At 52.8% G+C, this 16671-nt stretch overlaps 1 protein-coding gene across 1 annotated transcript; it reads left to right on the top strand.

Moving 5' to 3' along the window:
- Positions 1-794: 794 nt before the first annotated feature.
- On the top strand, positions 795-14727 carry LOC310891849 (olfactory receptor 8A1-like; the record flags this gene model as incomplete). Its single annotated transcript, XM_083854080.1, has 3 exons — positions 795-801; positions 14150-14205; positions 14662-14727. Coding segments are annotated over 3 exons (129 nt in total), but the record flags the coding sequence as incomplete, so codon positions are not given.
- Positions 14728-16671: the final 1944 nt, after the last annotated feature.

Here is a 16671-nt window from a genome sequence, read left to right as displayed (position 1 = left end):
ATTTCAATAAGACCGAATTTCAAGCCAAATGCTAATTTTTCTCATGCACTTTGTTAGTAAGCCTACACAAAACAAGGAATCACTCCTGTGTATCCGTCAAGATGGGGGTTTAAAAAGGTATTGAGGCCTAAATAAATTCGCTCTCCCCCTTCTTACCGAATTCCCAGGGCTCAGGCCCGAACCACCAAAGAAGTGGCTCTCCGTTCTACCACTTTGATAATCAGTCAGCCCCCCTCCCCCGATACTTGGGAAACTGACCGAACACCACCGCGAATATACCCAAACTTCTAAACTGTTACTTAGATAATGCTCCCACCTTCCTCCTTGACACAGTCAAAACATTTAAGAACAAAACAGGATTACAAGATGCACCACCGGGGGTGGATTGTTAGGATATAGAGGTGGTAGGTTATCCAATGACTCCCATTCATCATCTTTTTCTTTTTCCTTTTTTTTTTTATTTTTTACTTTTTTGTTCTCTTCTTCGTCAAACTTCTCGTCTGCTTTTAGTGTAAATATTGAGGCTGGAAAAGGACGTGAGATCCTGATCCATAATCCTGCATAATCACTTTCCTCCTGGCTAAAAGGTTCCTTTGAATTAACATGTATATTTAAGGCCTGGCAAACCCAGTCTTCAAAGGATCCGAAAACGGGCCAAAAGACATGTGGTCTTAAAGGCTCCTTTGGCCATTCTGTCATACAATACTGAACCATTTTTAATTTACTTTTTCCCTTTTCTGGGGCCCCTATCGTTCCAATTTCTAATCATTATCGCTAATGAACTTTCTGGTGGTATGTCTGGTAATTTGCTCCCTTTTCTCTGGTCCCAGGTCTTCAATTTTGTCTGACCCATCTAGGAATTTTACTGTGGCAATTCCTACAGCCCTTGGTTGCCTTAGTGAGAGTGTCTTGCAGGGGGTTTAGGACCTATCACCCACCCACGAATCCTATAGGAATCGCTTCGGTCCTTCACCGGCCAAGTCCCTCGCGGGAGATTGGAACCGCGGCTAGAAGACCTCCACAATCGCTTCGGAACTACGTTCCGTCTCAGTCACACTCTCACACACACAGGCAACCGAATCCCACCCAACCGAACGGTATACGCCTTAAATACTTACGACTCCGTCGTCTTCATTCGGATCTTCGCGCGCAGAATTACGGGCAAAATATAGTGCTGCAGCCGGCAAAGGGAGCTCATAAAAAAATCTAAATCTTTGCTTGCCCTTATTCAGGTTCAAGATGGCATTAGCCCCGACCTGACTCGAACAGGAGCCACCAAATGGTGGGGGCGCCCCTCCTAGATCAAGTCAGAATTCAGGAACCAAGACCATACCGGACGAGCACCCAGTTGTTATAAATGACTGAGTCACAAATAGGATTACAATCAAAGTTTACAATTTATTAAATGAATAGAGGCAAGCAAACAGCGCTGGGTGCGTCCTGGTGGAGCAGAGACTCCCGGCGCACCCAGCGCTGTTTGCTTGCCTCTATTCATTTAATAAATTGTAAACTTTGATTGTAATCCTATTTGGGACTCAGTCATTTATAACAGAGAGAATTGAAAAAGCAAAAAGTGTGAGAACTCGGGGGTTCAGATAGTTAACAACTTCATAAGAAAGAAAACAAAGAAATAAACCAACAAATATAAGGGGAAAAACAAATACGAAAAAAACCACCTTCTTCTCGTATTTATAGGCATTGGTGAGATCCCTTCAGACCCTCCTCTGCTCTAGGCTAAAAACGTCCCTTATCACCCTGAGCCTGTGTAGAAACAAGCAAAACAAGGTCCCTATTTAGAGTCTGTTTTCTGGTGAGTGTGTTTGACAGCAACTGCGCAAGAAGACCCAAGCCCTCAGGTGCTATCCCGAGCAGCTTCCCTTCACGTGATGCAAATGCTGTGGCAAAGACTTATCCCTTGCTCGTCCCCGCCTGCAGTCACAGGACTGCCACACAGCAGGGCCCTGCAACAGGACCTGGGAACCAGGCGACTCGGCGCTGCCAGCCCACGTCTGGCTGCTGCTTTTATCCCTCCCTTTCTGCTGACAACCTCTCCCTCACAGGGAGGAGCAGGCAAAGCCCTGCCCTGCGGCCTGGTGCCCGTCCTGCTCCCACCACCCTGGGACCTGCCGCCCTCGGAGCCCTGGCGGAGAGGATCGCTGCTGTTCTCAGCGCTGTTGATCACTGCCAGTAGCTGGGGTATCTGTTGGTCCTCCCCCTCAGACCAGGCTTCCCATGCAGCCATTTCTGCCCGGGCTTGCTCTTGTAGCTTTCGGTACGTGGGCCATGAGCTGTCTGTTTGGTCCCACTGTGAAGACAGGTTCCAGACCTCCTGGAGGAAAAAAAAACAAAACAAAAACACAACAGCAGACAGGATTGGTCTCAGCTGTCCCTCAGGCCTAACCCGCACTCCTGCCCCCTCGCCTCAGCCGGTCTGTCAGCAGTGCTTCGACCCTCCAGGATGAGGGGCCCTGAAGCTAGGCCAGGCTCCTCAACTCGTGACAAACACAGCTGAACAGCCCGCGGTGACCAAAGCCCTCTGCCATCAATGACCCAGAAAGGCCTTGTTCCTTTTCCATGGCCCCTGGTCAAAATGAAGTGGCTCATGGCAACACGGGAGGCAGTAAGAGGCAGGGAAGCTGTGCGGGACGCCACCTTCTGTCTCCTGAGGAAGAGATGAAGGAGGTAACAAACGTGGAAATGAACGCATCCCAAGGGACCTGCTCGGGATCGCTCCACACAAAGAGGCTTTTGCACAGGCCCAAACAGCACGGTCATTGCAGCAAGGCAGAGCAGGTACCTGCAGCGCTCTCCTGGAGGCTTCAGGAGCAGGGAGCGCAGTGGTGGTTGTAAGGAATGGTCCAGCAATTCGTGCCACTAAGGGATTTGAAGGGTTAACATTGAGGCCTGGGTTTAGGTGATAAGAGAACAAAGGGATTTCTTCAGAGAAAACCTGCTGACTCTGCACGGATGTGCAGTAACTTCTGACAGCCGGCCAAGAGAGCACTAGATAAGGAGGAAGAATATGAGCCTCCCCGTCTGAGCGGCCCCCAAGAGACTAACAGAGACTGATAAGCAGGCGCACCTGGGAGGACTTTGGATTCGGGAAACCAATTATAATAACCCTGCCTCTTCTAGAAGTAGTAATGAATATGTATTAGCCTAGGAGCATAAAAACCAGCCGCCTTACGTAACAGTTGTGCGTCCTGGTGGAGCAGAGACTCCCGGCGCACCCAGCGCTGTTTGCTCGCCTCTATTCGTTTAATAAATTGTAAACTTTGATTGTAATCCTATTTGGGACTCAGTCATTTATAACAGTGGTGGACTTGGCTCGAGGAGCTGTTTCCTGCCTGTCTGCCTTCTTCGTCCCGGGGGAGCTGCCCGGACACGGGGGGAGCACACTGCAAACAGACACCAGGAGGAGGCTGCATGAGCCCAGGGGAATTCAGTCTCCAGTCCAAGCTCGCAAGCTGCGTCAGCTGGCCAACAGCAGTCGGATTCCTCACCCTTCACTAGGATTCCCAAAGAAATTGAAGTAGCCCTCAAAACCTCACCAACTTACACTGTGGAGCAGTGCAACAAGGCCCGCAGTGCTCTCCAGACGTTTGACACAGTCCAGATAAAACTTCATGCACGGGAAACCATCTTCGCACGTCAGAACACCAATGTCCCTGAAGGCAAAGGGGACGTGCTCCTTGCTCCTCAGGAGGAAGCAGTACAAGAGGATGGTCTCTTGCACACAGTTCTTCACCACGTGCAGTGGGAAGGAGGTGGCTCGCGATAGCTGCACGCAGTTCAGCGGCTCGATCTTGACACCATCTGCAAGGAGAAGCAACATCCTCACTGCCACAGCAAGCCCAAGTTGCTTGCAACATTCAGAACAAGTTCCCAGAGAAAGGGTCGCTCAGACGAACTGCTCCTGGGGCACAGTTTCTTTTGGGGGAACTCAAGCTGTACCCTGACCGTCGGAGACAATCCTCTACTTCTCCCAGGCCTTTCCAAAGAGCAGGGAGAACAAACCGTTGCGGACATGGGGCAGGAAGAGGGGGGCTGCTGCCTTCTCACCAGGGAGGATCTCAGTGGGACAGTAGATCTCCTCCAGCCACAACTCATCGATGTCCAGCTGGAAGAAAGGTCTTCGAATCAAGAGCAGCTCTTCTTTGCCATGGAACTGCTCTCGGACAACACCAAAGGTCCCGAGTCCCGCAACCCAAACGCCCTGCACACAGAAAAGACAGAAAGGCCGAGGAGGGAGTTCTTGAGAGACGGGAAAAGGGATGAGTGTCAGAGCAGGGGGACACTGCTCTGTGCCCTGCCCGCTCCTCAGGGACAATGGGGCAAGGTGGGGCACTTTGGAAAGCTTTGCAAAAGAGCCGCATCCTCTGTTTCTTTCGTCACCCCCCTCACAGGATTTGCCAACATCCCTTGGCTAGAGAAGCGCCCGGAGGTTTCCAGCACACGGATTAGGCCTGGGACTGACTGCCAGCAACTGTCCTAGGCACGGAGCCAGGATATTCCCCCATCTCTCTGCTCGCCCTCCCCACTCAGGCCGCAGGGAAGAGTGAAGCCCTAGGGTGTGCCAAACACCTGAGAGGCAGAGCACATCTGGCCTTGGTTTCTCTCCCAGCTGGCCAAGAAGCTGCTCCGGGCACCCCGGGCAGTCTCAGAGCACTGCCATGGTGCTCGAGCAGGGATTGCTCTGCAGGGCCCAGGACACCAGCCCACCTTACTCCGCTTCAGCTCTTCCAGAATGTACTCGGATACGGAGTACCGAGGCCCCCTCGGGACCCTGGGGTCCCCTCTAGTCCTTGACTAGAGGTGTGGTGCTGAGACCTTGTTCAGGTCCCTTGAGAAAGGCTGGGCATTGACAGATTGGCAGTGGATTCATCTGGTCTCAGCAGCATCTGGCTTCTTTTCAGGGTAACATAAATGTGATTGCCCTCCATCTACAAAAGCTCAGGCAGCTGGGGACAAGTCCAGCCAGCTCCCTCACTCTGCTCTGAGCCACAGGGAATCCCTTTGCCTCTCAGGTCTCACAACCATTCCCTGTGAGTGCAGCAGAAATGCTCAGGATTTCTGACTTCAGAGAACACTGTGTGGGCATGAAGAGGGGGAAGAGAATGTGTGTAAAACATTGCCCCTAAAACTCCTTTCTGCCAACTACATTATGTAGCAGCGGAATGCAGATGTTAACATGCTGACATGAAGATGATCAGCATGCTGGAGCACCTCTCCTTCGAAGAAAGGCTGAGAGAGCTGGGGCTGAGCAGGGTGACCTCACTGCAGCTTTTCCGCATTTAAAGGGGTCTTCTAAAAATATGGAGAGCTATTTTTTTGATCAATCAAATCATGACAGGATCAGGGGAATGTTTTTAAACTAAAAGCGGGGAGATTTAGATTAGAGATTAGGAGGAAATTCTTCACTCAGAGGGAGGCGAGGTACTGAAACATATTGCCCAGATAGGCTGGGCATTCATTTCATCTGACAAAATCTGAAAATAAAACCTTGCCCTCCTGCTATGTTCCTGTGTACTCCCTGCACTGGGTCAGGACTGATTCCCTCGCGAGACCAGCAGCAGAGGCCCCTGCTCCTCATCGCACACTGAACCTTAAAAATGAAGCTCATGTCATGGAGCTAAATGAAAGATTCCAGCAGAGAAACAAAAAGCATTGGAGTATGGCAGGGGGAGGTCTACAAGGAATGGCATAGGGTTCACTCAGAGAAACCTGTCCTAACTTTTCATTGCCTTTTACTACATGTACAGATCTCCATACCCAACAGGCATCAGATGTCCAACAGCAGCTCCATCAGCGAGTTCCTCCTCCTGCCATTCGCAGACACGCGGGAGCTGCAGCTCCTGCACTTCGCGCTCTTCCTGGCCATCTACCTGGCTGCCCTCCTGGGCAACGGCCTCATCCTCACCGCCGCAGCCTGCGACCACCGCCTCCACACCCCCATGTACTTCTTCCTCCTCGACCTCGCCCTCCTCGACCTGGGCTGCATCTCCACCACTCTCCCCAAAGCCGTGGTCAATTCCCTCTGGGACACCAGGGCCATTTCCTACACAGGATGTGCTGCCCAGGTCTTTTTCTTTTTCTTTTTGTTTTCAGCAGAGTGTTATCTTCTCACTGTCATGTCCTACGACCGCTACGTTGCCATCTGCAAGCCCCTGCACTACGGGAGCCTCCTGGGCAGCAGAGCTTGTGCCCAGATGGCAGCAGCTGCCTGGGGCAGTGGCTTTCTCCATGCTGTGCTGCACACTGCTAATGCATTTTCTCTGACACTTTGCCAAGGCAATGCTGTGGACCAGTTCTTCTGTGAAGTTCCAAAGATCCTCAAGCTCTCCTGCTCAAACTCCTACCTCAGGGAAGTTTGGATAATTATGGTTGGATTCTGTTTAGCGTCTGGCTGTTTTGTTTTCATCGTGCTGTCCTATGTGCAGATTTTCAGGGCTGTACTGAGGATGCCCTCTGAGCAGGGACAGCTCAAAGCCTTTTCCACGTGCCTCCCTCACCTGGCCGTGGCCTCCCTGTTTCTCAGCATGACCATATTTGCCTACCTGAAGTCCCCCTCCATCTCACCATCTCTGGACCTGGTGGTGGCAGTTCTGTACTCAGTTGTGCCACCGGCATTGAACCCCCTCATCTACAGCATGAGAAACAAGGAGCTTAAGAGTGCTGTTAGGAAAGTGATTGCATGGATATTTCTGATTAGTGATAAATTTAAATGATCTACACAAATGACTTCCCTTGCAGGCCTGCTCCTTGTTTATCATTATTGAAGTTTTTATCCTCAGTATCATTTGCATTTACTAATTTCTTAGAAATATGTTTCTTTATTCTTCGGCCACCTACTGCGGAATGAAACTGTTCTGTTTACTCTCGAGGCTTTATAATATGTGTATAACAGCAGGCCAGAGTAAACTCTGTGATAGCGTCTGCCTAATAAAATTGCATCTCCCCAGTGCTCTTCTTGAAGACTTGGTTCTTCTTTCAAAGCTGGTGCCAAGACCAGGGCTGAGCAGCTGCTCCCCGAAAAGCCTGTTGCTCCACGGATAAGGCAAAGAAAAAGCTCATTTTGTGAGCTGTGAGAGACCGAGGGTAGGATTTAGGAGTAAGCTGTTGGTGTCTGATGACAGCAGAAATGGTGAACAGTCACTGAGGTACACAGCCGTGACTGTCCCACAACCGTCAGGGCAGAGGACATCGTCCAGGAAATTAATGGGGAGCTGCCTGAAGCTGCCACAACCATGGAACCCAGTGAGAGGGTTTGGCAGCAGTGATCCCAACCCAGCTGGGTCTACTTCTCACCCTGTGCAGCTGTGTCTGTTTGCTTCTGTCCTGCAGTTCCTAGGGCCAGCACGCATCCTTGAGACAGTTTCCCCCAAGCTATCTGTTGGCCCTTACCTCAAAAGTCACCACCGGACGAGGCTTCTCAGCTCACGTACACCTGAAGGACTGGAGTGAAGCTGTGATCACAGAAAGAGCAAGCCCTTGGATCCTTGCAACATCCTTGGATCTCTGCATGGCTGGAAGCCTCTGCAAGCCCCATGGGAAAAGAGAGCCTACTGAGAACATCCTGATGCTCCATATACCATCCCCTCAGGCCATCAAGAAAGGTCCCTCAGCCCTAAGATCCAGCCCAGCTTCTTGTTGCATCAGCAACCAGGAGAAATTGCCCCAGAATACCCAACACTCTTGCGCTAGCAAGCAAATACGCCCATGTGTGTACATAAACACACCGTCTTGTACACACACACAAACGTGCACACACGGATACAGCTGAGCACACACAAACCGGTTCAACTGGGAACAGCATTTGCCCAGGGTAGGCAGTGACTGGAGCCTCACAAAGGGAGAGATCAGTCAAGCTGGAGTCACCCACAGGGACAGTACCGAATTAAGATGTCCACAGGCAAAAGATGACTCTGCAGCTCCTGTGGGATTCAGTGGGAGACACCATGCACGAGGAAGGGAAGACACACAGGGACTGATGCTGTATAACCTGCCAGGCACCTAAGCACCGCACAGCCATTTTTTCCCCTCTCCCCTCACAGCAGGATGAATGAGAGAATTGAAAAAGGTAAAAGTGTGAGAACTCGGGGGTTCAGATGGGTAACAACTTCATAAGAAAGAAGACAAAGAAATAAACCAACAAATATAAGGGGAAAAACAAATACGAAAAAAACCACCTTCTTCTCGTATTTATAGGCATTGGTGAGATCCCTTCAGACCCTCCTCTGCTCTAGGCTAAAAACGTCCCTTATCACCCTGAGCCCGTGTAGAAACAAGCAAAACAAGGTCCCTATTTAGAGTCTGTTTTCTGGTGAGTGTGTTTGACAGCAACTGCGCAAGAAGACCCAAGCCCTCAGGTGCTATCCCGAGCAGCTTCCCTTCACGTGATGCAAATGCTGTGGCAAAGACTTATCCCTTGCTCGTCCCCGCCTGCAGTCACAGGACTGCCACCCAGCAGCACTGTGCCCAAGCTCCAGGAGCAATCGGGCCCAACCCAACACAAGGCCCAGGAGGAGAGCGCGGAAGTGAGAGCAGAGGAAAGAAGCAGCACCGGTTGCCGGGCGCCGATTGGCTGCCAGAGCCGCCAGGCAAAGGGAGCCCCACCCCCTGCCGGCTGCCTGGGGCTCGCTGCCATGGCAACCGTGCGACCGCCTGACCAGGCAGGGCGGGCGCCGCCATCTTAGGGGTCGTGGGCGGGCTGGGGGCGTCTCGGGGCCTGAGGGGGGGACCCGGCCCGTGTGCCCGGGGCGCCCCTGCCCGCCCCTGCCTTTGCTCGCTCCCTGTGCCTCACCGCCTTGTCTTCCCTTTTCTTTGCGGTGTCGAATGCACGAGAAGCCCGACAGGCTCGGGAAGGCGGCCAGTCACTTGCACAAGAAGCAATAGGGCTGGATGCTCCTGAAATGCTGCTTGTTGCTGGCCGGGGCGGCACCCTGCCACAGTCATGGTGACAGCCTGGCAGCTTTGTGCCTGGGTATCACTGTGAGATCAGGCTAACAGGATGAAGGCTTTGTTCCTCATCCCTTCTGCTGAGAGAGGGGTTTTGCCTCTCGGCAGCAGCTATCCCCAGGCTCTCAGCATATTTAAGCAAACTAAATGCAGCTACAGCCTCTTCTTTGTCTGAGACCTGATCTCAGCTGATGAGGAAGGAATGGGACCAGCAAACCCTTTCTGGCTGCAGCAGCTCAGGCCCGGCTGCCCTGGCCCTGGGGCAGGAGGAGCTGCCTGAAGACCCCCAGGGATGGCACGGAGGGGCTGCAGGCCTCCCAGGGGCTGGCTTGTGCCTCGGATGTCCCATCTGTGGGGCTGAGCCCTCTGTGCCCCCAGGAGCTGCCGTGCCCTTCAGAGGGACTGGGGCTGTGGTGGCAGTGCCCAGAGCCCTGCAGCAGCCTGCTCCGGACACTGCCCTGGGGCCAGCCCAGCATGAGAAGCTGGGCTGGGCTGGGCAGAGGGCAGGGAGGTGGGCAGAGGGCAGGAAGGTGGGAGTGCCTCCACAGCAGAAAGGGATCCCTCAGCCTCTGTCAGACACCCCTTCTGCCTCTTCCCCTCATCCAGACCCTGCAGCCATGCGGTGCCACGTGCACCCACCCTTCCAACCTGTGATGAGTTTTAGGCCTTGGCGGTAACCAAGGTCATGCCCGCTTTAGGAGGAATCAAAGGGTGTCAGAGGCAAGCCCAGGACTCAGGGACCGGGCTCCTGGACATGTCCTGACATCACTCAAGAGCTACTCGAGTGCCCCAGGACGGGAACGGAGCCGGCACACACTTACTCAGGCTGGAGTCTCTCCAGCTTGGCTGCTGCTCCCAACTCCTCTGCTGGGGCAGGGTTCTCAGCCTTCCTCCACCTCTTCCTGACCTCCTTGCTCCTGGGCTGGGCTGGAGGACGGGGAGTCCAAGCATGTTGGCTGTTGAATCGCTGCAAGGAGAAGACGCTCTCATCAAACAGGACTGGACACACAGGTGCTGTTTCCCAGAGGACCTCTTGAAAGGGCCCTGCAACAGGACCTGGGAACCAGGCGACTCGGCGCTGCCAGCCCACGTCTGGCTGCTGCTTTTATCCCTCCCTTTCTGCTGACAACCTCTCCCTCACAGGGAGGAGCAGGCAAAGCCCTGCCCTGCGGCCTGGTGCCCGTCCTGCTCCCACCACCCTGGGACCTGCCGCCCTCGGAGCCCTGGCGGAGAGGATCGCTGCTGTTCTCAGCGCTGTTGATCACTGCCAGTAGCTGGGGTATCTGTTGGTCCTCCCCCTCAGACCAGGCTTCCCATGCAGCCATTTCTGCCCGGGCTTGCTCTTGTAGCTTTCGGAACGTGGGCCATGAGCTGTCTGTTTGGTCCCACTGTGAAGACAGGTTCCAGACCTCCTGGAGGAAAAAAAAACAAAACAAAAACACAACAGCAGACAGGATTGGTCTCAGCTGTCCCTCAGGCCTAACCCGCACTCCTGCCCCCTCGCCTCAGCCGGTCTGTCAGCAGTGCTTCGACCCTCCAGGATGAGGGGCCCTGAAGCTAGGCCAGGCTCCTCAACTCGTGACAAACACAGCTGAACAGCCCGCGGTGACCAAAGCCCTCTGCCATCAATGACCCAGAAAGGCCTTGTTCCTTTCCCATGGCCCCTGGTCAAAATGAAGTGGCTCATGGCAACACGGGAGGCAGTAAGAGGCAGGGAAGCTGTGCGGGACGCCACCTTCTGTCTCCTGAGGAAGAGATGAAGGAGGTAACAAACGTGAAAATGAACGCATCCCAAGGGACCTGCTCGGGATCGCTCCACACAAAGAGGCTTTTGCACAGGCCCAAACAGCACGGTCATTGCAGCAAGGCAGAGCAGGTACCTGCAGCGCTCTCCTGGAGGCTTCAGGAGCAGGGAGCGCAGTGGTGGTTGTAAGGAATGGTCCAGCAATTCGTGTCACTAAGGGATTTGAAGGGTTAACATTGAGGCCTGGGTTTAGGTGATAAGAGAACAAAGGGATTTCTTCAGAGAAAACCTGCTGACTCTGCACGGACGTGCAGTAACTTCTGACAGCCGGCCAAGAGACCACTAGATAAGGAGGAAGAATATGAGCCTCCCCGTCTGAGCGGCCCCCAAGAGACTAACAGAGACTGATAAGCAGGCGCACCTGGGAGGACTTTGGATTCGGGAAACCAATTATAATAACCCTGCCTCTTCTAGAAGTAGTAATGAATATGTATTAGCCTAGGAGCATAAAAACCAGCCGCCTTACGTAACAGGTGTGCGTCCTGGTGGAGCAGAGACTCCCGGCGCACCCAGCGCTGTTTGCTCGCCTCTATTCGTTTAATAAATTGTAAACTTTGATTGTAATCCTATTTGGGACTCAGTCATTTATAACAGTGGTGGACTTGGCTCGAGGAGCTGTTTCCTGCCTGTCTGCCTTCTTCGTCCCGGGGGAGCTGCCCGGACACGGGGGGAGCACACTGCAAACAGACACCAGGAGGAGGCTGCATGAGCCCAGGGGAATTCAGTCTCCAGTCCAAGCTCGCAAGCTGCGTCAGCTGGCCAACAGCGGTCGGATTCCTCACCCTTCACTAGGATTCCCAAAGAAATTGAAGTAGCCCTCAAAACCTCACCAACTTACACTGTGGAGCAGTGCAACAAGGCCCGCAGTGCTCTCCAGACGTTTGACACAGTCCAGATAAAACTTCATGCACGGGAAACCATCTTCGCACGTCAGAACACCAATGTCCCTGAAGGCAAAGGGGACGTGCTCCTTGCTCCTCAGGAGGAAGCAGTACAAGAGGATGGTCTCTTGCACACAGTTCTTCACCACGTGCAGTGGGAAGGAGGTGGCTCGCGATAGCTGCACGCAGTTCAGCGGCTCGATCTTGACACCATCTGCAAGGAGAAGCAACATCCTCACTGCCACAGCAAGCCCAAGTTGCTTGCAACATTCAGAACAAGTTCCCAGAGAAAGGGTCGCTCAGACGAACTGCTCCTGGGGCACAGTTTCTTTTGGGGGAACTCAAGCTGTACCCTGACCGTCGGAGACAATCCTCTACTTCTCCCAGGCCTTTCCAAAGAGCAGGGAGAACAAACCGTTGCGGACATGGGGCAGGAAGAGGGGGGCTGCTGCCTTCTCACCAGGGAGGATCTCAGTGGGACAGTAGATCTCCTCCAGCCACAACTCATCGATGTCCAGCTGGAAGAAAGGTCTTTGAATCAAGAGCAGCTCTTCTTTGCCATGGAACTGCTCTCGGACAACACCAAAGGTCCCGAGTCCCGCAACCCAAACGCCCTGCACACAGAAAAGACAGAAAGGCCGAGGAGGGAGTTCTTGAGAGACGGGAAAAGGGATGACTGTCAGAGCAGGGGGACACTGCTCTGTGCCCTGCCCGCTCCTCAGGGACAATGGGGCAAGGTGGGGCACTTTGGAAAGCTTTGCAAAAGAGCCGCATCCTCTGTTTCTTTCGTCACCCCCCTCACAGGATTTGCCAACATCCCTTGGCTAGAGAAGCGCCCGGAGGTTTCCAGCACACGGATTAGGCCTGGGACTGACTGCCAGCAACTGTCCTAGGCACGGAGCCAGGATATTCCCCCATCTCTCTGCTCGCCCTCCCCACTCAGGCCGCAGGGAAGAGTGAAGCCCTAGGGTGTGCCAAACACCTGAGAGGCAGAGCACATCTGGCCTTGGTTTCTCTCCCAGCTGGCCAAGAAGCTGCTCCGGGCACCCCGGGCAGTCTCAGAGCACTGCCATGGTGCTCGAGCAGGGATTGCTCTGCAGGGCCCAGGACACCAGCCCACCTTACTCCGCTTCAGCTCTTCCAGAATGTACTCGGATACGGAGTACCGAGGCCCCCTCGGGACCCTGGGGTCCCCTCTAGTCCTTGACTAGAGGTGTGGTGCTGAGACCTTGTTCAGGTCCCTTGAGAAAGGCTGGGCATTGACAGATTGGCAGTGGATTCATCTGGTCTCAGCAGCATCTGGCTTCTTTTCAGGGTAACATAAATGTGATTGCCCTCCATCTACAAAAGCTCAGGCGGCTGGGGACAAGTCCAGCCAGCTCCCTCACTCTGCTCTGAGCCACAGGGAATCCCTTTGCCTCTCAGGTCTCACAACCATTCCCTGTGAGTGCAGCAGAAATGCTCAGGATTTCTGACTTCAGAGAACACTGTGTGGGCATGAAGAGGGGGAAGAGAATGTGTGTAAAACATTGCCCCTAAAACTCCTTTCTGCCAACTACATTATGTAGCAGCGGAATGCAGATGTTAACATGCTGACATGAAGATGATCAGCATGCTGGAGCACCTCTCCTTCGAAGAAAGGCTGAGAGAGCTGGGGCTGAGCAGGGTGACCTCACTGCAGCTTTTCCGCATTTAAAGGGGTCTTCTAAAAATATGGAGAGCTATTTTTTTGATCAATCAAATCATGACAGGATCAGGGGAATGTTTTTAAACTAAAAGCGGGGAGATTTAGATTAGAGATTAGGAGGAAATTCTTCACTCAGAGGGAGGCGAGGTACTGAAACATATTGCCCAGATAGGCTGGGCATTCATTTCATCTGACAAAATCTGAAAATAAAACCTTGCCCTCCTGCTATGTTCCTGTGTACTCCCTGCACTGGGTCAGGACTGATTCCCTCGCGAGACCAGCAGCAGAGGCCCCTGCTCCTCATCGCACACTGAACCTTAAAAATGAAGCTCATGTCATGGAGCTAAATGAAAGATTCCAGCAGAGAAACAAAAAGCATTGGAGTATGGCAGGGGGAGGTCTACAAGGAATGGCATAGGGTTCACTCAGAGAAACCTGTCCTAACTTTTCATTGCCTTTTACTACATGTACAGATCTCCATACCCAACAGGCATCAGATGTCCAACAGCAGCTCCATCAGCGAGTTCCTCCTCCTGCCATTCGCAGACACGCGGGAGCTGCAGCTCCTGCACTTCGCGCTCTTCCTGGCCATCTACCTGGCTGCCCTCCTGGGCAACGGCCTCATCCTCACCGCCGCAGCCTGCGACCACCGCCTCCACACCCCCATGTACTTCTTCCTCCTCGACCTCGCCCTCCTCGACCTGGGCTGCATCTCCACCACTCTCCCCAAAGCCGTGGTCAATTCCCTCTGGGACACCAGGGCCATTTCCTACACAGGATGTGCTGCCCAGGTCTTTTTCTTTTTCTTTTTGTTTTCAGCAGAGTGTTATCTTCTCACTGTCATGTCCTACGACCGCTACGTTGCCATCTGCAAGCCCCTGCACTACGGGAGCCTCCTGGGCAGCAGAGCTTGTGCCCAGATGGCAGCAGCTGCCTGGGGCAGTGGCTTTCTCCATGCTGTGCTGCACACTGCTAATGCATTTTCTCTGACACTTTGCCAAGGCAATGCTGTGGACCAGTTCTTCTGTGAAGTTCCAAAGATCCTCAAGCTCTCCTGCTCAAACTCCTACCTCAGGGAAGTTTGGATAATTATGGTTGGATTCTGTTTAGCGTCTGGGTGTTTTGTTTTCATCGTGCTGTCCTATGTGCAGATTTTCAGGGCTGTACTGAGGATGCCCTCTGAGCAGGGACAGCTCAAAGCCTTTTCCACGTGCCTCCCTCACCTGGCCGTGGCCTCCCTGTTTCTCAGCATGACCATATTTGCCTACCTGAAGTCCCCCTCCATCTCACCATCTCTGGACCTGGTGGTGGCAGTTCTGTACTCAGTTGTGCCACCGGCATTGAACCCCCTCATCTACAGCATGAGAAACAAGGAGCTTAAGGGTGCTGTTAGGAAAGTGATTGCATGGATATTTCTGATTAGTGATAAATTTAAATGATCTACACAAATGACTTCCCTTGCAGGCCTGCTCCTTGTTTATCATTATTGAAGTTTTTATCCTCAGTATCATTTGCATTTACTAATTTCTTAGAAATATGTTTCTTTATTCTTCGGCCACCTACTGCAGAATGAAACTGTTCTGTTTACTCTCGAGGCTTTATAATATGTGTATAACAGCAGGCCAGAGTAAACTCTGTGATAGCGTCTGCCTAATAAAATTGCATCTCCCCAGTGCTCTTCTTGAAGACTTGGTTCTTCTTTCAAAGCTGGTGCCAAGACCAGGGCTGAGCAGCTGCTCCCCGAAAAGCCTGTTGCTCCACGGATAAGGCAAAGAAAAAGCTCATTTTGTGAGCTGTGAGAGACCGAGGGTAGGATTTAGGAGTAAGCTGTTGGTGTCTGATGACAGCAGAAATGGTGAACAGTCACTGAGGTACACAGCCGTGACTGTCCCACAACTGTCAGGGCAGAGGACATCGTCCAGGAAATTAATGGGGAGCTGCCTGAAGCTGCCACAACCATGGAACCCAGTGAGAGGGTTTGGCAGCAGTGATCCCAACCCAGCTGGGTCTACTTCTCACCCTGTGCAGCTGCGTCTGTTTGCTTCTGTCCTGCAGTTCCTAGGGCCAGCACGCATCCTTGAGACAGTTTCCCCCAAGCTATCTGTTGGCCCTTACCTCAAAAGTCACCACCGGACGAGGCTTCTCAGCTCACGTACACCTGAAGGACTGGAGTGAAGCTGTGATCACAGAAAGAGCAAGCCCTTGGATCCTTGCAACATCCTTGGATCTCTGCATGGCTGGAAGCCTGTCCTGGTTCCAGTTAGGACAGAGTTAAGTAGCTCATAGTAGCTGGTAGGGTGCTATGTTTTGGATTAGGATGAGAAGAGCGCTGATAACATGCTGATGTTTTAATTGTCGCAGAGCAGTGTTTACACCAGGCCAAGGACTTTTCGGCTTCTCGCTCTGTCCTGCCAGCGAGCAGGCTGGGGGTGCAGCAGGAGCTGGGAGGGGACAGACCCAGGACAGCTGACCCAAACTGGCCAAAGGGGTATTCCATACCATCTGACGTCATGCTAAACAATATATAGGGGTGGCTGGCCGGGGTGGGGGGGCCGGCTGCTCGGGAATAGGCTGGGCATCGGTCAGCGGGTGGTGAGCAATTGCATTGTACATCACTTGTTTTCTTACACATTATTATTGTTAATACTATTATCATTATCACTATTATTATTATTATTGTTATTATTATATTCCTGTCTTAATAAACTGTCTTTATCTCAACTCACCGGCTTCACTTTCCCGTTTCTCTCCCCCATCCCAGAGAGGGAGGGGGGAGGGTGAGCGAACGGCTGTGTGGTGTTTAGCTGCCAGCCGGGTTAAACCACAACAAAGCCTCTGCAAGCCCCATGGGAAAAGAGAGCCTACTGAGAACATCCTGATGCTCCATATACCATCCCCTCAGGCCATCAAGAAAGGTCCCTCAGCCCTAAGATCCAGCCCAGCTTCTTGTTGCATCAGCAACCAGGAGAAATTGCCCCAGAATACCCAACACTCTTGCGCTAGCAAGCAAATACGCCCATGTGTGTACATAAACACACCGTCTTGTACACACACACAAACGTGCACACACGGATACAGCTGAGCACACACAAACCGGTTCAACTGGGAACAGCATTTGCCCAGGGTAGGCAGTGACTGGAGCCTCACAAAGGGAGAGATCAGTCAAGCTGGAGTCACCCACAGGGACAGTACCGAATTAAGATGTCCACAGGCAAAAGATGACTCTGCAGCTCCTGTGGGATTCAGTGGGAGACACCATGCACGAGGAAGGGAAGACACACAGGGACTGATGCTGTATAACCTGCCAGGCACCTAAGCACCGCACAGCCATTTTTTCCCCT

Source organism: Anser anser (genome assembly GCF_964211835.1).
Source record: "Anser anser genome assembly, contig: HAP1_SCAFFOLD_64, whole genome shotgun sequence".
In the NCBI taxonomy this organism is placed as follows: Eukaryota; Metazoa; Chordata; class Aves; order Anseriformes; family Anatidae; genus Anser; species Anser anser.
The sequence above is the reverse complement of the archived record's forward strand: the minus strand, read 5'-3'. Positions and strand labels throughout refer to the sequence as shown.